Here is a 22347-nt window from a genome sequence, read left to right on the forward strand (position 1 = left end):
AAAGAAAGTGCAGCCTGCCCAGGAATGGTGCCGCACACACGGAGAGTTGACACAACAAGATGACGCAACAAAAAGAGACTCAGATTCCTGTGCCGCTGATAAGGATGGAAGCGGTCCCAGAAGAACACACAGCATGGACACAAGAGAGCAGACAACTGGGGGTGGGGGGGGGGGGTGGCGGGGAGGGGGAGAGAAATAAATAAAAAATAAATCTTAAAAAAAAAAAGACCCCTTTGCTGAATCTAACCAAAAGTACAGTCATTATCTTCAATGGGGATTCAGTATGTGTACATGCTCAGAAATGGGTTAGATTAATAATTTTAATATTTTAGGGTCCAGAAAAGACCCAAACCAGGACAAGGACAAATAAAGATATTTTCAAATAAAACAAATCTAGGAAAATTTGTTGTTTGCAGACTTGAACTTCAAGAAAATACTAAAGGAAAATTTTAATCCATAGGAAAAAAAAGCCAAGCTATAACTTAGATGTACATGAAGAATTTAAGAGCACTGGAAATAAAAAATAGTTGAATGCAAATATTTTTCTTCTCTGAATTTCTTTTTAAAGACACGACTATTAAAAATATATATATAACAATTCATTTTGGAGTTACAAAGCACACAGAGGTAATATATGCACTTATTTTGTGTGTGGATATACACAGATATTTTTATATAGCCAAAATAACAAGAAGAAAGGGGTATAGAAAACAGAACTATTGCAAGATTCATATATAATAAATATGTTAATTCAGTATTAGTGCTAAGGAAATTGTGATAACTTACAGATGAGTTTTGAAATATCTAGGGAAACCCTTTTAAATATAGTTCAAATATAGATAACTTAAAAGTTAATAGAAGGTGGTAATGGGATCAGATTAGGAAGGGAGAGCTCAGTTCTGTCACAAAAACAATGGAGAAAGAGCCAAAAGCTGTCCAAGGGAACTCCTTTGGCGATCAGCAGACCAAGACATTGATTTACAACTCCCAGGAGGGTGAGGGACAAGTAGATAAAGAACCTGGAACAACAAAAGTGAATTACCAAACCCTGCATGGCCAGGAAGGGCATCACTCCCCCAATGCCAAGATATTAAGGGGGGGAGGTAACACCCTCCCCCCACCCTGCTGACTGCAGCTGACTGAGAGGGGTTCACACCTATTCCACCCTGTCAGCTGTTCCAAGGGAAAAGGGAGGGGAGGTCGTGGGGCTTTTCTTCAGTAAATTTGGTCAGCAAGCCAGGGTTGAATCTCAGCTCTGGCCAGACCAAAATGCAGGAAAACGCAATTTCCTCTCCGTGAAAAGGTGCACCGATGAGCACCATCTGCTGGATGGTATGGAAACTATATGGACAAAACTGCTTTGGGTAGTCTCTGAACTCTAACTCCTGGGAAGAAATCTACTTCCCATTAGAGAGTCCCTGGCCTGATTTTGATAACTTAGGTTGGGTAATTTTAAAGACTTAGAATAAGAGAGGCAAATATCATAGATGATCTGTGAAATAGGAAAATAGGCAAGAGAGAGAAATTAGCCACCAGAATAAATTATCCAACACACTGAGATGCCTAGATATCAGCAAAAATTACATGCTATACAAGGAAACAGGAAGGGATGGACCAGCCAAAGGAACAAACCAAATATCCTTAAGATATATAGGATTTAAGACAATTAATCAACAATAATCACACATCTTTCCTAAATCAATTTAGATAACAGAAAGAAAATATGTCTAAAGAGATAAAGGATATTAAGAAAACACTGGGTGAGCATAAAATATATTTGGAAGTCTGAAAAGGAAAGTAACACACCTTGTGGTAATGAATGATGGGATGGACCAGATTAAAAATATATTAGAGACAAATGAGAGCACACTAAATTGCCCAAGACAGGGTTAGTGGTTTTGAGGACAGAATAGCTGAACTGGAAATAAAAAGAGAGTAGAAAGAGAAGAGAATAGGAAAAATGGAGTGGAGTCTCTGGGACTTGAATGTCAATACAAAACACACGAATATGAATTATTGGTATTCCAGAAGGAGAAGAGAATGGAAAAGGAGCAGAAAGAATATTTAAGGGAATAATAACTGGAAAACTTCCCAACTTTTATGAAGCACATGAATATCAATATCTAAGAAGGACAACATAGCTTAAATAGAAAACCTGAATAAACTTACCCCGAGACACCTACTATCCAGAATAATAAATATCAGATATAAAGAGAGGATTCAGAAAGCAGCAAGAAAAAAGCAATGCATGATATACAGTGGAAGTTCAACAAGAATAACTGCTAAACTCTCATCAGAAACCACAGAGGTGAGAAGGCAGTGGTATTATGTACTTAAGGTACTGAAAGAGACAAACTGCCAGCCAAGAATTCTTTGTCTGACAAAACAGTCCCTTGAGAATGGAAGTGAACTTAAAATCTTCACAGACTAACAAACGCAGATAGAATGCTACCAAAAGTCCAGAATTAAAAGAGTATTAAAGGGGGTGCTGCAGCCTGAAAAGAAAACAAGGACTAGGAGAAGAGTATAGAGATGAAGATTATTAGGAAGGGTAAATTAAAGGGTAAAAACATAGACAATAATATGATATGACAACAAAAATCCAAAGGACAAAATGGATGAAGTGAGTAATGCCTTTAAAGTAATAGCACTGAATATTAATGGCTTGAACTCCCCAATCAAAAGACATAGACTGTTATAATGGATAAAAATTTATGAGCTATCTATATGCTGTCGACAAGAGACTCACCTCACATGTAAGGATAAAACAGGTTAAAAATGGTAAGGCTAGAAAAAAAGATATTCCATTCAAATACTAACCAAAAAAGAGCTGGAGTAGCAATATTAAAAAGGGACAAAATAGATTGCAAATTCAAAACTGTTACAAGGGATGACATTGATCATTATATATGAATAAAATGGGCAATTAACCAAGAAGAAATAACTATAATAAATATTTATGCTCCTAACCTGAGTGTCCCAAGGTACATGAGGCAAATACTGGCAAAGCTGAAGGGAGAAACAGATGTCTCTGCAACAATATTTGGAGACTTAAATATATCACTCTCAGTATTGGATTGAACACGTGGACAGAGGGTAAAGAAAGAAACAGCTTGAATAATATGGAAAATGAACTAGACCTAACAGACATCTTTAGACCGTTGCACCCCCAAAGAACAGGATATATATTCTTTTCAAGTACTCATGGATCCTTCTCCAAGATAGACCATATGTTGGGTCACAAGACAAGTCTCAACAAATTTTTAAAAACTGAAATTATATAGAAGCTAATATAGGTATTATAATGCAATACTATAAAGTAAATGACTAATACAAAAGAAGGATGGAAAGATGGAACAGAGGAATGCAATGGCAGAACTAATTAAAATCAGGGTGATATATTGAGAATATCCAAGTAAGGAACCAGCTAAGGAAGCTGCTGTCACTCCATTAGTCAACAATGTACAACAATTCCTGGGCAAAACAATAAAACAAATAATATGTACAAGTTATAATAACCCAAAAGAAGAGGTAAACTAGTTGAGAAATGAAAATTACATGATAACATGACAGATAATCTAAAGGAATTGAGGCAGCTCAATTTTTGCTTAATATATAATACATCATTATTATATCAATTAGAGAGAGAGAGAGAGAGTTGTATTCCCCAGGAGAATTTGACTGGTTGAAGTAACAGCAGAAATTCTTCTTTATCACTGCTGAAATCTTCTATCTTACTTTAAGAACTCTAATTGATTAGATAATGAGACTCCCCTCATGGCTAAGAGCAATTTACTTTGTTAATTGTAGATGCAATCCAGGCATAGATGCAATCAACTGACTACAGATGCTAATCCACCTACAGATTAGTGTTTTCACAGAACCAATCAGGCTGGTGCTTTCTTACCCAATGGTCACCATAGCCTAGTCAGGATGGCATATGAAATTAACCACCACATTCAGTTATTTCTCAGACTATTCCTTGAATGTTTCTCCAAATTTATTTCTCATCTTTCTCTAAGCCTATAATTTTGAACATTTAGCCTTAAAATAAAGATTTCTGAATTTGTCTTGTATAGTGCATTTGCCATTTTCATTGCTCCCTTAAGACAATTTGAACATTATTACATACCTGTGCTATTTAACTTTCCAATTCTTCCTCTTCAAAACAATTTCCCATCTTAGAATTCAATGAATTGACCTCATTGGTACAGATGTATACTCCAAGAAAAAATTCTGAATTCAACAGTAAATTTTTGTTTATCTTCCTGATGTTTAGAAAAAAACCCTTAATTATGCTCTGAACTTGGTTTTAAACTGGGGTTTTAATTAAACTTATATAGATTTAATTTCAGATTAGGAGTTTTATGATTTAACTGTGCTTTTCTCAAGAAACCCCTTAAAAAAGTTAGCTCATTTAAAGATCAGGTAAAAAGGAGTTGAAAGAAAAATATAAGGAGATTACTTTTTAGGATGTTACAAAACTTTTGGGAGACACTCTTTTGGGGTAAGAATTTTGTTTTGAGGCCCTAAATTACACATTAAATAGTGTGACTATTGATATTTCATATTTTGTATCCTAATTTTTTTAGAGCGCCTCTTTCATGTTTTGCAAAGTCAATTATTACACACTCATATTCTACATAGTTCCAGATGTTCTAGCTAGTGTAGAAAGGCAAGAAAAGAATTAAAATTTATACAAATCAGAAAGGAAGAAATGAAACTAGCCCTATTTTCAGAAACACTATAGTCCACATAGAAAATCTCAAGAAATCTATTTAAAAAACACTCCCAAAACTAATATGTGAGTTTGGCAAGGTCACAGGATAAAAGATAAACTTACAACAATCAATTGTATTTTTATATATTAGTAATGCACACATGGATAGCAAAATTAAAAATACAATACAGTTTATGTTTACTCAGAAAATGAAATACTTAGGTGTAAAATTACAAAACGTGCACAGGACTTGCATGCTGAAACTAACAAATGCCAATGATTTACAAAGAAGATAAAAATAACTGGAATATTCTGCTTATGAACTGGAAGACACAACTTAGTAAGATGTCAATTTTCCCCAAATTGACATTCAAGTTGAACAAAATTGCTATCAAAATGTCAGAAAGAATTCAGTAGAAATAGACAATTTTATTCTAAAATTTATATGGAGAGGCAAAGGAACCAGAATAGCTAAAAAATTTTGGAAAAGAATAAAATGAGAAGAAGTACTTGATCAAGGTTTAATACACTATATAGCTCAGAAATCAAGACAGTGGTATTGGTTGAGAAGCTGACTTATAGATCAATGGAACAGGTCAAAGAACCCATTCTAAAACAGAGCCATACGAAAAACTGACTTTTGAGACAGGTGTAAAACAAGTCAGCAGAGGAAAAACCCTTTTCAACAAATGGTGCAGAAGAACTTTGGCCTCCACAGGAAAAGAAATGAGCCTTGACCTAAGTTTCACACATTACACAGAAATAAACTCAAAATGGACCTTAGACTTAAACATAAATCAAAAAAGTATAAAATTTTTAGAAAAAGACCTAGCACAAAATCTTCAGTCTATGGTGAGGAAAAATTAGACTTGACACTAAAAACACAAATGAAAACAGGAAAATTTGATAAACTGTATTTCAAGATATTTAAAATCTTTTGCTCTGTGAAAGAGACCCTGTATAGAGGATGAAAATACCATTGAAAGAGTAGCAGAAAGTATTTGTAAACCACATATCTCACAAATGAGTAATATCTAGGCTATATAAAGAAATTTTAAACCTCAACAGTAAAAAACCAAATAAATCAATTTTAAAAATGAGCAAAAGACATGAAGAGACATTTCAATGAATTGGATATATAGATGGCTCATGAAAAGATATGCACTACACCTAATCATTGTGAAAATGCAAATTAAACCACAATGAGATATCACTAAACACTTATTAGTATGGCTAAACTAAGTAAAAATGACAATAACAAAGGCTGATGAGAATACAGAGAAAATGGACTACTCATACACTACTAGTGGGAATTTTAAAATAGTACAGCCACTCTACAAAATATTTGGCATTTTCTTAAAAAAAACTAAACATGTACTTACTTTATGAGCCAGAAATTGCCCTCATGGACATTTATTTAAGAGAAATGAAGGCTTACGTTCACACAAAAACTATACATGTGGTTTTGCAATACCCTGAAACTGAAAATAACCCAAATGTCCTTCAATGAGTGAATGATTAAACTAACTGTAATACATCTATATCATGGAACACTACTTAGCAATAGAAAGGAATAACTGTTGATACACACAACCTGATGAATATCCAGAAACTATGTGAAACCAAAAAAAGCTAATCCAAATAGGTTCATATTGTATGATTCCATTTATATAACATTCTTGAAATGATGACATTACAGAAATGGAGAATGGATTAGGCATTGTCAGAAGTTAAGTAGGGATAAGGATGGGTTGTGGCTCTAATATGATGATATTTGTGGTGATGGAAATGCTCTGTATCTTGACTGTATCATGGACAGTATCCTGGGTGTGATGTACTTTAGTTTAGCAAGATGTTACTACTGAGGAAATATGAGTAAAGTGTACATGGGATCTCCCTATATTTTTCTTATGACTTTATGTGAATCTAAAATTTTCAGAAAATTAAAAGTTTTATAAAAATAGAAATCTGGGTCATCTAGAAATATTTCAAAATGTAAGCTCTGATTTTTCTTCCCAGATGGATTTCTATTTCTGATCGAAATTACGTCTAACCTTTTTTTTTATTCTCAATACACATAGAAAGTTTTTAGCAATCCATCAAAAGGTTTCATTAATAATTAGAATTCAAACAAAATATAAATGGAATCCAAAAGAATTTATGCTTGTTAGACATATATTTAAATGAGCATGTGCACCTGTAATTTCTCTGTCCTTATGTAGTCTCAGTGGAATTTTTAAAAACACATGATGTATTCAAAGGGTTATAACCCAAGAGACCCCAAATCTCATATATTTATGGCCCTCTTTCACCATGAAAATTCTCTGGCGTTTGTCCTTATTGCTGGTGTACAATTATCTGCAGGTAATAAGTATCCTTTTCCATTTATAAAGAAATATTTGTTTCTCATTATTGTATTAAAAGTTAAAGTGTGGTTATCTTATGGCAATAATCATTTGTTGAGTATCCACATATTTCTATGAGCAGGATGATTAGAATTACAATGTACAAAATAGTCAACATAAGAACTCTGTGACGCATGTAGTTTTCAACAAAAAAAAAGTATGAAGGAATGGAGTATGGAAGGTAAGTAAACTGCCTAAGATCTCTTCGATAGTCAAGGGCAACACTAGAATCAGATTCCAGGATATCTGGCTCCAAAGCACATGGCATTTCTGTAAAACTTTCCTATCATGCCATATTGTTACTCATAACTGAGTCTGAATTGTGTCTTATGCACATCTATTTTCATTAACATTTTAAGCTTTCATTCAGTCTTGCGTCAAAGCCTAGTAAATAAAATTCCTATCTTTGTCCTGTGTGTATATAAGGAAGGTAGGATTTTGGAGTTGACATTGAATCATGTGATGTTTATAAATTGCATGCTATTGCTCAGTTAATTCACTGTAGCATTATTCAAACATCTCTGTTCAGAGTAAAAGTGTGACTGGCTGAGCGTGTAACTGCTGATGACTCTGTGTATGTGTGTGTGTGCACACGCATGTGTAGAGGTTGGGTGAGCTCAATCTGCTTGACTTTGAAATCTTTGAGGGGTGTAGCAGTGTGATATGATTGATGAATTTCAAAAAGAAATATTGGAGTATGTTTGTAAACTGATCTTTTCCTCTGGGCATATTAGAGTGCATTGGATTCAGGGGTTTTACTTTCAGTTGATTAAATAATGATTAAGGCTTTGGTTGGGCCACATCAATAGGATGTTCAGTCCCCACCCCTCTGGTGGGTGAGGACTCACAGAGAAACCACACCAAAGGGAAGGGAGGTTGGAGTCTTGAGCTGGAGCCCCAGGAAGTAAGCACACAAAAGAGCTTGTTCATGAGGGAAGAGAGAAGGCCCTGTGAAGAGAAAAAAGCAGTTTGCCTAATAGTCTACGTTTGCCCTTGTGGAGAGAGGCAAAGCCTAAAGACCGTCACAGTTCAAAGCTGACCTTGAGAAAATAGAGGAGCTGAATCTGGAGAGGAATGAACCCCTGGAAGAGAGTAGCCCAGGAAGCCTGAACCCTGGCAGACGTCAGCAGACATCTTGCTCCAACAGGTGGCAATAGACTGGTGAGGGAAATAATTTACACTTTATGGCCTGGTACCTGTTAAGTGTCTACTCCAAATAAATACCTTTATAAAAGTCAACAGATTTCTGGTATTTTTTATCAGCACCCCTTTGGCTGATTAATACAAGGGTAAAATAAATTATCCTGAAATTTTGGTTGATTTTTAAGAAAGAAAAATTATGGAGATTCTTGTACTTGCTTTGATGAGAAGTTTTGACAATGTCAATGCCATAATAAAGAATGGATGCTTCCAAGAATAAATAAATGTTATATCAGGAAAACAATATGGAAATATTGAGTGTCCTAACACTTTTCCAAGGGAAGAGTGAAGGATATAATTGATAAATGTGAACTGAAATTGTTGACATAGGGGTAGAAATTGAATTTATTTTCTTGGCTATAGCACTTCTTTCGGCTCCCTCTGAATTGTCTCCTCTTTGTCTTCCAATCCTATCCACTTATTTCTATTACACTTCTATTCTTAATGCTACTACAAGCATAAGTTGGATATTTAAGACATATAGGAGCAAAATGAATGAAGATTCCATGGCTAAAGTAGTCTAGGAAAAGTATAAATCATTTTTTTCATATGGATGTATAGAGGGTAGACTATAATGGATTGTCCTATTATAATGAATTCTAGATTATCAGCAGTAATTTGGCTTTAAAATATTGGAGCCGCATTAGCTCAAGTAGACTCATGATGCCTGAATTTCTTTTATAACGCTGTCACCAATTCTCAGGCAGAAGCTCATTAACTTTGAAAGCAGCTTATTCCAAATGGACACAGTTAAATCTATTTGAAAGTTCTTCCATGCAGTGAGCAGATATTTCATGTATCATCAGGTATTCTAAGAACTGACTACTGAGGCAATAAAAACTAAAATATAGCTCTTCTTCCCTCATGTATCATTTCTTATCCATAAGCTAACTTCTTATGTTCCTCTTGTGCCTTCTATGCCTCTCTACTCATAACCTTAACCAATTAACACAGAATGCTATACAGTCACTCTATGTTTGTAGCTACTGCCATATTCTTTCCTATCTTGGTGTTACCCCTAGTTCTTGTTATTTTCTTCCTATGCTATAATCCTAACTTCCATTACTAATAAAACTGCTATTACACAGAGTCACTACATCTTACAAATACAGTTCAAAACATATCCTCAATAATTTCCTCATGTTTATGAACAAGAACTCCCATATTTTATTTTCATTTTCATGAGAATATTTCTGTTCTTCATAAAAAAATCTATTTCTCAACTTGGTCATTTTCCCTCTCTTCCATGTTCAATTAAATGTTTTTGGAAAAGTCTGTTCATTCCCATCCTGTCATATCCTTGTGAGATGTGCTCTATTTCTAGCCCAAAGACCAAAAAACACCATTAATGTGATCCAGACAACCTAGTTCCATTTTTTTCAACCATCTGGGTAAAGAGATATTTATGCCTCTACCCATCACCCATTCATCCCCTAATTTGCTACGGTTGCTAATAAAAATAGATGAAAATATAAATTACATAAGCCATACCCTCAAATCATTTCATTTTTATTCCATTATGCCCTAGGCCATAGAAAAAGGATCCTGGTTTCTTCTCATAATTTTAAACTCCATATGAAATATACGGTAGAGGCGATAAGTCTTGGCAGATTCTACATCACATCTAGGGTGTAAACCCCTTAAAGATTAATCAAGATTGCAACATGACAGTCTTGGATTTATGTGAAGTCATCCCTGTCGTAATCACAGGCATAATTATAGGGATGTAATTTTTACCTTAAGAATTTTGACCCTTGATTGTATCTGCTAATTCTCCTCATTTTTTTTTAAATACTCCCAATTGGGCTGGGTTGTCCTTTGGTGGCATTTCCTCAAAACTGCTAAACCAGTCCAGGTTAGCAGAGTTGCTTCCTCATCACCTCCCTCCCCAAACTCTCCCTTCTTTTCACTTAGTTATTAGTTATTAACGACAGCATAATAAGATCTTTTCAGTATCTTTGTGAGTATCTCTTCTATTCTCTCTTAGAATGTCATCTCCATTCAACTGGTGTCAATACAGGTTATTTCCAAGTCTCCTTATCTTCTCTTGAATCAAGAGGTCCAGCTTCCACCTATTGTCAACTTCTGAAGCCCCTTCCCTGAGCCCTCCAAAACTCACAGTTACCAACAAAATCTCCTATGTCCTCAACATCTCTTCACTGTCCAAAGGACACTTGGCTCTCCCCTGAGAACAATGATTTCTCTGCAGCCTCACAAGTGATTTTTTTAAACCACTCACATGTCTGGGTCTGGTGGTGGATAGGGTCTTCCTTCTGCCCACCATTGCCACTTAGAGACCAATCTCTTTCTCTCCCTCTCCTACCTCAGAAACACCCAGAGTGGAATTTTGTATCACCAGACTATACTATTTAGTTCTCCTTATCTTTCCTCCTACTTTTGCAACCATCAATTGACTTTTGCTTCATATCTCTTCATCCTAGAGTTTAGATATTATTATTTACTGATAACTGTAATCACTCTATAACCTCAATTTTCAGCATCCCAAATAATAACCTTCACCACCACTTCCTAAATTTCAAGCTCTTCTCTCAGGCAGATTAATTACAGAAACTCTTTAATTCCTTTGGGGTCTAGCACCATTTAACTCATTTTTCCATGCCTCAAGCACTCACTTCATCTTTGCCTAGCTTAAATTTAATGGTTGATATTTTACTCTTGACCTTGCATCTATTCTCAGATATTCTCAGACATATCTACCTCCTCTGTTGCTCTATAAAAAGATAATCCCAGTTAAATCCAATTCCCCACCTATCAATTACCCATAACTATTCAGCAGAAAACAGGGACATATCAATTACCTGGGTTCTGGGCACTGTAGGTGGCTCAAAATCACTTGCCTCACAGAATTGCCAGTACCTGATACTCTGTTCTGTGGTTATATTACTAGATTTCAAATGCCTTGTTCAGGATTAGAGGTCTTATCAATATATTAAGTTTATTTTATAAAACATTTTGAAAAATAATAAATTAAATATACTTTCTGATAATCTACTTTTTTAAGGAAATATAGAAATGATTTGTGTTATATAAATATGTAATGAAATAGGAAGGAAAATACTTGTTAGCCATGCATCCCATGTTCTAGTTTTCCAGTTTGCTATGACAAATACCATACTTTTTATTGTTTTTTTTAGTGGCTTAAAAAAGTGAAAACATTATCTTACAGTTATGGAGGTCAGAAATCCAAAATGGGTGTCACTGAGCCAAAATCAAGGTGCTGGTAGAGTTATGTTCCTCTCTTGATGCTCTATTTTCTTGCCTTTATCAGCATCTAGATGTAATCCACATTCCTGGCTCAAGACCCCCTTCTGCCATATTCAAAGCAATCAACATTCAATGCCTCTGTGCTTTTCTTTCTAGTTACAGCTCCCTCTGACTGACTCTGTTCAGCCTCCCTCTTCCACTTTTAGGACACCTGTAATTACATTGACCTACCTAGATAATCATGGATAATCTCTCTATTTTAAGGTCAGCCAATCAGCAACCTTAATTTCATCGAAACTCTTAATATCTCTTGCCATGTAAACTAACATCTAACATAATATTTTTCAACTTTCCAGTGATTAGGACATGGACATCTTTGGGGTAAGGGGATAATTACTCTGCCTTTCACATCCACTGAAGAAATTTTTGCTTTCCTTTCCCATAACCTTACAGATCTATGCTTTAGAGAAAAGCTTCATCAAGGAACACTGTCATGGTGTAATAAATGAAAAGCCAGGAATAACCATAGATAATCTGGGACCCTGCCACTGGCTGGGGTGGTTGAATTTAACCATGAGAATAAAATGAGTTCCTTTTAAGCAAATAGGGGCAAGGAGAGACTCTTAGGGCTCCCTGCCCAAGGGCTCTGGTCAATGAAAAATTGCTTCATTGCAGTGAAATCAGGACAACCAAGGACTTATGTTGTAATATGCTAACAACCGTGTTTTAGTTTCCTAGGATGCTTAAAGCTAGGAGATGCATTCAGCTTGAACAAAGGGATTTTATTCACTTACAGTAAGAGTCCAGGATAATGTCTAAATCAAGGTATCATCAAGACAATGCTTTCTTTCTAAAGTCTAACTGCCTGTGATCCTTGGCTTCTTTGCCAAGGCAAATGGCAGCATCTTCTGGAGTCTCTCTTCTCTTCTAGGTTTTGACTTCGGGATCTTGCTTCATGGTTTTCTTTCTTTCTCTATATTCATTCCAATTATAAAGGACTCCAGTCAGAGGATTAAGATCCATCTTGAATAAGGTGGATCACACTTTACCTGAAGTAGCCTTATCAAAAGGTTCTACTTACAATGGGTTTATACCCACCAAAATGGATTACATTTAAGAACATATTTTTCTGGGGGTACATACAACTTCAACACAGTGTTTTAGAAGTACATTAAAAAGTAATAAAAGAAGGAATCTAAAGGTCATCAATTAAGCCAAAGTGAGTTCTCAAAGAGTGAGGTCATTAGTTATTTCTTTCAGCAGTTTTGATTTTTAAAACTATACACATGTATTATTTTAGTTAAAAATAAGTGTTAACACGAGTTGTACTATGTTCTCTCCCCTCAGTATAATTTCCTTCCCTCCTAAAAGAAAACAACTTCAATGAGTTTTGTGTTCATACACATGTGTTTTGATATATTAACTACTTACATATGATATTATATTTTTAAAATTCACCCTCATTTTATCAGATATGTTGAAGTCAGAATAGATCAGGTATATAGACATTACTCTGATTACAAAGTGATGAATTTTAATGGAAGTACTCCACTTTTACTAATCAAAATTCAAAAATGCATTGTACAACTTTAAGTTTTCAGTGTTCTTTTGTTTACTTCTGGAAGAAAAGCTAATTTGTATTGCTTAGCACTTTCCTTAGGGCTATCTGCATTTCCTTGTTTCTCAGACTATAAAATCTGGCAGAGGTGTCAGCACTGTATGTAGATTTCTCTACAATAATAGTTGGAGACTTCAATACACCATTATTACCATTGGGTAGAGTATTTGGACAGAGGACAAATAAGGAAACAGAAAGCTTGAATAATATGATAAATGAAGTAGACTTATCAAACATTTATAGAGCATTACACCTCAAAACAGCAGGATATACATTCTTCTCAAGTGTTTGTGGATTCTTGTCGAGTTTAAACCATTTGGTCACAAGACAGGTCTGAATACATTTTAAAAAATTGAAATTATACAAAGCACTTTCTCTGATCATGATGAAATGCAGCTAGAATCAAAAATAGGTAGAAAAAGGAAAACCCACAAATATTTGGATATTAAACCACACACGCTCAGTTAATCAGTGGATCAAAGAAGAAATTGGAAAAGAAATTAGAAAATATTGGAGATGAATTAAAATGAGAACACAACATACACAACCTTTAGAATATATTGAAAGCAGTGCTGAGAGGAATACATTAAAAGAGAAGAAAAAGTTAAAATTGAAGATTTAACCACGATCATTGTATATTTTGCTATAGCCTATATATATTGTGCAGACTAATAGCGCTTATAAATATGGTGCAAAATTCTCACCAAAATAATATCAAATTGAACCTAGTGACATATAAATTTAATCACACATAGCCCATTACTAAGAGGGATTTACCCTAGGAATGAAAGGTTGGTTTAACATCCAAACATCAATTTAATGTAATACATGATGTCAATAGAATAAAAAGCAAAAACCACTTGATCAACTCTGTAGACCTAGATAAAGAATTTATCAAAATGTAACAGCTTTCAACACAGAAACAAGGGAACTCCCTCAACCTAAAAGGGCATTTATGAAAAACCTACAGCTAACATCATCATCTTTAATGGTGACAGACACTACACTTTTTCCTAAGTCAAGGACAAAATGAGGATGCCTGATGTAACCACTAATATTCTTTGGCAAGAAATTTAGGCAAGACAGATAAATAAAAGGCAACCAGATGGGAAAGAAAAAAATGAAACCATCTCTCTGCAGACAATATGATTTTATAACAATAGATTCACAAGGCATACACCAAAAGAGCTATAGGAACTAATAAAAAGTTCAGCATGGCTACAAGATACAATATCAACATATAAAAATCAATTATGTTACTTCATATTTGCAATGAACAATCTGAAAATGAAATTAAAAAAACAATTCCACTTACATTATGATCAAAAACAATAAAATAATTGAAAATGAATTTAACAAAAGAAGTCCAAAACATATCTGAAAACTTAAAGCGTTCTTCAAAATAAATTAAAGAGTATCTAAATAAAGAGAAAAACATTCTATGTCCATGGATCAGAAGACTTTATATTGTTAAGATGGCAATCCTTATAAAATTGATCTTCACATTCATTGCAATAGCTGGCAAAATCCCAGCTGGCTTCATTGTAGAAAGTAGTAAGCTGGTTCTAAAATTCTCATGGAATTACAAGGGACCCAGTAAAACTAAAGCAATCTTGAAAAAGATATACAAAGTAGAAGAACTCACATTTTCCAATTTCAAAAATTACTACAAAACAACTGTCATCAAGACAGTGTGGTAATCAAGACAACAGAACAGCCACATGCAAAAGAATGAAGTTGGATCCTTGCTTCACATTATATATAAAATTAACCCAAAATTTATTAAAGACCTAAATGAAAGGGCCAAGAATATAAAATTCCTACAAGAAAACATAGGTGTTAAGCTTTTTCTTTTTCTTCTTTTTTTTTTTTTGGTGTTAATCTTTTTTACCTCAGACTTGGGATGTATTCTTACGTATGACATGAAAAGCACTAGCAACAACAGAAAAAGATACATAAATTGGTCTTTGTTAAAATTAAAAACTTTTTTGCTTGAGAGGAAACTGTCAAGAAAGACAACTCACAAAATGGAAGACAATATTTGCAGATCATATATCTGATAAAGGACCTGTATCTATAATAAAGATCACTTACAATGCAAGGCAATGAAAAAGAAATAGGCCAATTGAAATTAGACAATATATCTGAATAGACTTTCTTCCAAACAAGATATATGAATGGCCACTAATCACATGAAAATATGCTTGACATCATTAATCATCATGAAAATGCAAATCAAAACCACAAGGAGATGCTACTTCACACCCACTAAGAACCATAAGTATAACGTGACCTCCTTACATCATCTAATTTCTTCCACAATCAACTTCAAAATCTTACCATGGCCACAATCAAACCGCAATAATACACAGCACTTTTAACCTCTGTAAGCTTCAGGAATTAGAAGCGCATCATTTTTACCTATGCTTTAACTCAATTTTAATAATATTTGAATTATTTTTTCCTTTGGAATTAGAATACATTAATTATGATATCATCTGACCAAATGCTTTGGGGGAACATGGGGCAAAAAAGATACTTTTATAGGTTTTCCATGGAAAAAGGACATCAAAAACTTCTGCTTTTTTTGTGGACAGTTTTGTCAGTTTATTTTTTCTAGAAATTCATACATTCCAAAAGTTTCCAAACTTGCTTGAATAGCATTGAAGTAAGTTGTATCACTTAGGGTTCTCCAGAAAAACAGAACAACTAAGATCTATGTACGTATGTATGTATATACAAAAGTTTTATTTTAAAGATTGCCTCACAAAATTGTGGAAGCTGGCAAGGCTGAGATCTGTAGGACAGATCAGCAAACTGGGCATTGCAGTAAGAGTGATGGTGTGGTCTTGACCCTGAAATCTGCTGGGGAGGGTGGATGGAAATTCCAAGGGGAGTTGATGATGTAATATTGAGGCAGAATTTCTTCTTCCTCCTGGAGTCTTCATTTTTTTGCTCTCAAGCCCTCCAACAGATTGGATGAGGATTATCAAGAGTAATCTTCCTTACTTAGGGTTAAACTGATTGTAGATGCTTAACATATCTACAAAATACCACCACAGCTACATTGAGGCCAGTGTTTGACCAAACAACTGGACATCATAACCCAGCCAAGATAACACAAAATGAACAATCACAAAAATATTCTTTTAAAATACTTTTAATTTCTTTCTATTATGGTCATCTCCTCATTCTCTATTTTAACTTTGTGTGCTTGTGTTTTCTTCCTTTTTACATTAAGTAAACTATTAATATTTCATTCTTCCCTACCTCCCGCCCTCCCTTTCTTCCTTGCTCCCTCCCTCCCTTCCCCTCTTCTTCTTTCCCTCCCTCCCTCTCTCCCTTCCTTTTTCTCACTCTCTCTTTCTCTTCCTTCCTTTTCTCCCTCCCTCTCTCTTTCTTATTCTTTCTTTTTCTTCCTCCTTCGTATAACTTTATTCCTTCTCCAAAGACAACAACTATATGAAACGCTGTATTCCAAAACATGCTTTATTAAGTTTACTATTTACATGTGTGTGAGTGTTATAACACTTAAAGATAATTTAAAACTGCATCTTATTTGTACTAGGAAAATGGTGAGGAAGGATATATGCGGCAATTAGACAACGCTTTACTTATTTTGTACAAAAGGTTATTATTTATATTGGAAGTATTCCAATATAACACTTTATTTATCAAATCTCTGTACATTTTTTAAATATTCACAAGTCTTTTATTTGCCATTTGATGGATAAACCTATTTGCATTTCCTAGTACTTTCCTTAGGGCTAGCTGCATTTCTTTGTTTCTTAGAGTGTAAACAATTGGGTTAAGCAGAGGTGTCAGCACTGTATATGTCATAGCCATCAGCATGTCTTCATAGAATGAGTCATTCTTCTTTGGCCTCAAATAAACAACAAAAGCAAATCCATAGTGTATGGACACCACAGTGAGATGGGAGGAACAAGTCGAGAAGGCCTTATACCTACCTTTGGCAGAGGGCATCTTCACAACTAAAAATACAATGAAGACATAAGAAATCATAATTAAAATAAAGCTGCCCACCAGCACAAAGGCAGATAGTACGAAAATTAGTACTTCATGAAGGGAAGTAGAATCACAAGCAAGGGAGATCACAGGTGCGATGTCACAGAAGAAGTGCTGGATGGTTGTGGAATCACAAAATGACAAACTGAATACTATGAGCACAATGCACAGGGACACCAGAAATCCAAGTACCCAAGAGGCCATCATCAGCTGAAAGCAGACCTTTCTAGTTATCAGCATGGAATAGTGCAGCGGGTTATGGATGGCAGTGTAACGGTCATAGGCCATGGAGGTCATGATGAAGCAGTTGTTACCTGCCAAGCCAAAAAAGAAAAACATCTGTGTTGCACACTCAAGGAGAGAAATCGTCTTGCTTTCCGACAGTAAGTCCACCAGCATGCGTGGAATGATTACTAGAGTGTTACAGGTTTCTGAAAAGGACAAGCCACAAAGGAAGAAGTACATTGGGGTGTGAAGGCTGTGACTGAGCTTGATGGCTGCCATTATGAACAAATTTGCAGTTAGGATGGCCACATGCGTGAAGAAAATCATCACAAAGAGGAGAACCTGCAGGTCTGGAAAACTGGAAAATCCCCACAGAAAGAATGTGCTTGCTGTTGTATGATTGCCCATCCTCATGGTGGGATCAGCAACTCTCCCCCACAAGGTGCAGAGATGCTTGAGACCACAACTCTGAGATGATCACAAAGACCTCCTTCTGAGTGATGTCATCATGCTTTAAATCAAGTGTCCCCAAGCAAGATCAAGACAACTCTTAAGGAGATAGCCTGGGACAAGGGAGCAAAATGTATCTGGTTGATTTCAAGATGAGGGACTGTGTGATGAGGGAAAAGATTCTAGTAGGAGATTCGGCAGAAATGCTACAGAGTAGGTTCAAATATCTTCTCATAGGTAATACCTAAGAAATCTTTATTTCTCTTCTTTGTAGACAGGAACTGTATAAATAAGGGAAATATGAAAAAAAGCATTTATGTTCTCACCCACCAGGCTTTCAAGTGTTTTGTGTGATTTAATGACAGCCTGACATTTGGGAGTTCTTAAAAACTATTGATTAAATGAACAAAATCAATATGATACCTCAAAATATTCTGGAAAGGAGAATAAACATTTTTGAAAGAAGTTTGATAGTTCTTTCAATGTAATTCTATCTTCAGAGGTACTCACCAGATTGCATTAGCTATGAGGGTGCTAATTATGACAACGATTATACCAGATAGATTATTTAATGTGCTTTAACTTCTGCATATTTCCTATCCATCTTAATAATTCATCTTGATAGTTCTTAAAATAATATTTTATGAACATTTCATTAAACTTCTTTTCCAAATGCTTAATATAATAGACTAATTTGGGAAAAAAATGATTTTGGAGAATATATCTCATTCCAGAATGGCAAATTTTGATCCTGATATTCTGAGAAACTTTTGAGATTTAAGCAGAACCTCCTTGACCTTTCTAGCTGATATACTATTTAAGTGATGGCTTTGCAGCTTAGACTTGAAAAGAATCAACTCAATTTCCTTAGGTCAATTTCAAAAGTGGGATTTCCAATCTATTGTCCATTAAATAGCCACCCCCTGTGGGCAGAGAAGTAATCTAAAGATTCAACTTAGAATTTTCATTTTAGTTTCAATAACAATAGTGCCTCTTCTACTTGAACCTATAATTGGCATTATACAAGTTGAATGTATGTCCTAGACATAAACCTTCTAGCTATTCATATTCTGGTTGAGCCCTGAATCTCAGTAGAGAGCAGCCAACACCTGCCTCCAGTGCATCAGAGTCACGCAGGACAGCTACAGAAGGGATATGATGCATGGTGCCTATCCTAAAAAACAGAGTGTCTACAACTGCAGGTGGGACAGTTCCATCCATCTGCCCTTTGGGATCTGGACTCCTCTCAGTGAGAAGCAGATTGGGCATCACCATCCTAAAATCCTCAAGACTGAACAATAAACAAACATGGTGGGGGAGGATACAACTATGGGCCAAATTATACATATTGTTGTTCTAGTAATGGAAGAACTTGTGTCATTGACATGGAAACAGGGGTCACTGGAGGTTCTGAGGAATGGAGTGAGAAGGCAGAATGTGTGTAAAATGGGGGCATTATGGGGGCACTGGAATTGTTCTGCATGACATTGTAATGAAGGATGCAAGCCACTGTAAATTTTGTCAGAACCTATAGAATTGTGTGGTGCAAAGGGTAAACCATGATGTAAAATATAGACCATGGTTAGAAACAATGTTTCAAAGTGTGTTCATCAATTATGGTAAATGTACCATAATAATGGAAAATGCCATTAATCAGGGGAAGTGTGGTAGGGGGAAGGAGTGGGGCACATGGGAATCCTCTATATTTTCAATGTAACATTTATGCTATCTAAAACTTCTTTAAATATAAAGGGAAAAAAAACAATAGAAGAAACAAGAAAAAAAAGGTGAAGGGAAAGAAAAATATTGAGGAAGCAGAGGTGGGAAATGAAATGGTTGTGGAAAGTAAGAGAAACACTGGCTGGAAATTATTCTGTAAGGTCTTCAGTCATCAAAGACAAAAGAATAAAATATATTGTTAATTAAGGAGTTGATACCTTTTATTTGCTGTACATTTGTGGGTAAAGAATATGTGATGAATCAAGTCAGGTAACCAGTTCCTAACCAATACCTAAATGTTAGAGCTATCTCATTTAATCCTCTAGGATGGAATTTACATTTCGGCTTTTCTGAAAATGAAAGAAAAGTATAGAGAGATTACAATGGTCAGAGGCCATGAATTCATTATTTAACATAAATTGCCTAAGTGCCTATGACGTGCCAGCCAGTTCTGTTCATGAGAAACACTATATGGAACCAGACACACAGGATCTCTGTGATGTTAGAATGCATGACTAGTTTGGTTCGTGAAATTCAGGAAGTCTTCTCTAAAGAGATGTCTTACCTAAGTTAAAAAAAAAAAGACAATAAACAAAGCATTACAGGTACAGAGAATAGATAACACAAAAAGCCTAAGGTAGGAAATTCATCTGTCCAGACAACCTTCAACCAGCCCCATATGGCTTGACTTTTGAGAATTGAGGGTAACATATTGCAATGGGTATAACTAACACTATTGACTGATAAATGTTATTGTGATTAAAAGGGGTAGTCTGTGGATGTAAATGACAATTGAAAGTAAGCTTGAAAATGATCTAGGGAATGTGTAACAGTGGTTTCAGTGGTGGATGAAGATTGTGATTAAAAGTATAAATATAAGAATGTTCTTTTAAAATGTGTTAAGAATATGGTGACACAAAGAAAATGACACCTAAGGTAATTTATGGACAATAGTTAGGAGTAATATTGTAATTCTTTTGCAGCAATATCTGAAAGTTTAAGATCTTTCTTAAAGGACTTTCTTTTCTCTCAAGGTTTCCTGCTTTACCTCTAAAGAAAAATCTTTTCCACACTTGTTGCTTCAGCTACGATTTACCTTTTCAGACCCTGCAGTTGCAGCCTCTGCCCAACGACAATTTCCAAAATTCCTGTGGTATATTTCTAATGTCTGAATGTCCTCCAAGCATTGAATACCAGATTTTCAGAACAGAATTGGCCTTATTTCCCTACAAATCATTTTCCTCTTATATTTCTCATATCAATTAATTACAGCCATCAGTGACAGCTATTCTCTGACTCCATTTTTCACTCCTTCCTCCTATTTTACTCTTAGTAAGTTACTTCCAAAATGCTTGCTTGCCAACATCTCTTTTTAAATTCTTTCTGCCATTTCTGTAGATATATCTCACAGAGTAAGGAATGTGCTTCCTTAGTTGTGTGCCTTAGTCATAAATCTCTACATGTTTATTTCATGCACCACAATGTGACCAGATGTTGGATTCCAACACATGGGATATATTGTCACTATTAGTGTGACAATAGTGAATAGCTGCACACTGCTTACAAGATAAAAATCTAAATACCCAAGCACAGCATTCAATGTTATTCAGAAACTGAACACAAGAAATTGCTCCTGGCTCAACTTTCTTCACATCCCTCCACCTAGCCTACTCAAAACAGACTGTTATATTCTTTATTTTCCTATGAGAATTTTACCAAATTTTCAGGCCCTAGATTAGGCTCATTTGCCTTCTCATTCTATCTTTGTGGCTACATTTTCTAGATTTTATGATCCAAAATGTCTCCTGCATTCTACTCTAACATTCATTTGGATGTGTGTAACAGTCTCTAGTCTCCCTTTCTCCCAGTCCTATTTTCATCTACTTTTCTATTTTAAGTCTCTTATCATGCTACATTTCTATTCTATACCTCTTTTGGATACCCTAATATTAAAAAATTCTAAATCTTATTGCATTCTTCAGTTAAACAATCTCATACATCCTCATAGCTCTCAAAAGAGGTAAGTAACTATTACCATGACCATGTTATGTGGTAAGAAAACTATGACTTAGAAAGTCGCTTACTTTATTTTGCAAAGGTGATACAGTTGGTAATTGGAGGAAATGATATTCACAGTCATGCAGTGAGAGCCTGGAGAGTCATTTGGTTGTCTAGGTGATTATATATTCTCCCTCAGTACAAGGGTCCTAGCATGGCATTCAAGGTCTTACCTGTCCAGCCTCAGCTTCTGCCACTAACCTCCCATATACGGAACACTCCTCCGTTCCACAAATACAACGTGATTTTCTGGCTCTTCGAATTAGCATGTATTGTTTTCTCTAACTTGCAATGTACTTCCTGCCTTACTGTGTCTGCTGAAAGCCTCATTTTCTTGATAAGACAATTCAAATGTCACCCTCACTAGGAAGGCTCCCTAAACCTCCCTGGCTGTGTTAGCCATTCTTCTTCTAGATTCACATCCCATTTTACTGTGATTAGTTTTCTAAGTCTCTTGACTCCTTTACAAGACAGGGCAGAGAACTGTTTAAAAATTTTATAGCCCTAAATTTCAGCGTAAGCCTAGTGAATATAGTTTATTGAGGAATGTTAACTCAACAACTGGAAACCTCCCATAATTATTTCTTAGGCACAGTTCCTATTTTTTCCCAAATATATTGGTATCTCTACTTATCATTTATTTTATTTGGACATGTACAACAAGATAGTTGTAAGCTCTCTAAATAAGTTTTAAGAATCAC

The 22347-nt window shown here is 35.2% G+C and overlaps 1 protein-coding gene across 1 annotated transcript; it reads right to left on the reverse strand.

Annotated features, from left to right (window-relative positions):
* Nucleotides 1-16861: 16861 nt before the first annotated feature.
* Nucleotides 16862-17827, reverse strand: LOC101422820 (olfactory receptor 10T2-like). Its single transcript, XM_004455325.2, has one exon. The coding sequence runs from the start codon at nt 17825-17827 to the stop codon at nt 16862-16864; it is 966 nt and encodes a 321-aa protein (XP_004455382.2).
* Between the last annotated feature and the right edge of the window lie 4520 nt (nt 17828-22347).

This window comes from Dasypus novemcinctus, chromosome 10 (assembly GCF_030445035.2).
Source record: "Dasypus novemcinctus isolate mDasNov1 chromosome 10, mDasNov1.1.hap2, whole genome shotgun sequence".
NCBI classification, from domain to species: domain Eukaryota; kingdom Metazoa; phylum Chordata; class Mammalia; order Cingulata; family Dasypodidae; genus Dasypus; species Dasypus novemcinctus.

Bases quoted from the DNA above. Each gene is read 5' to 3' on its own strand.
- LOC101422820 (XM_004455325.2), bottom strand. From the start codon at position 17,827: ATGGGCAATCATACAACAGCAAGCACATTCTTTCTGTGGGGATTTTCC.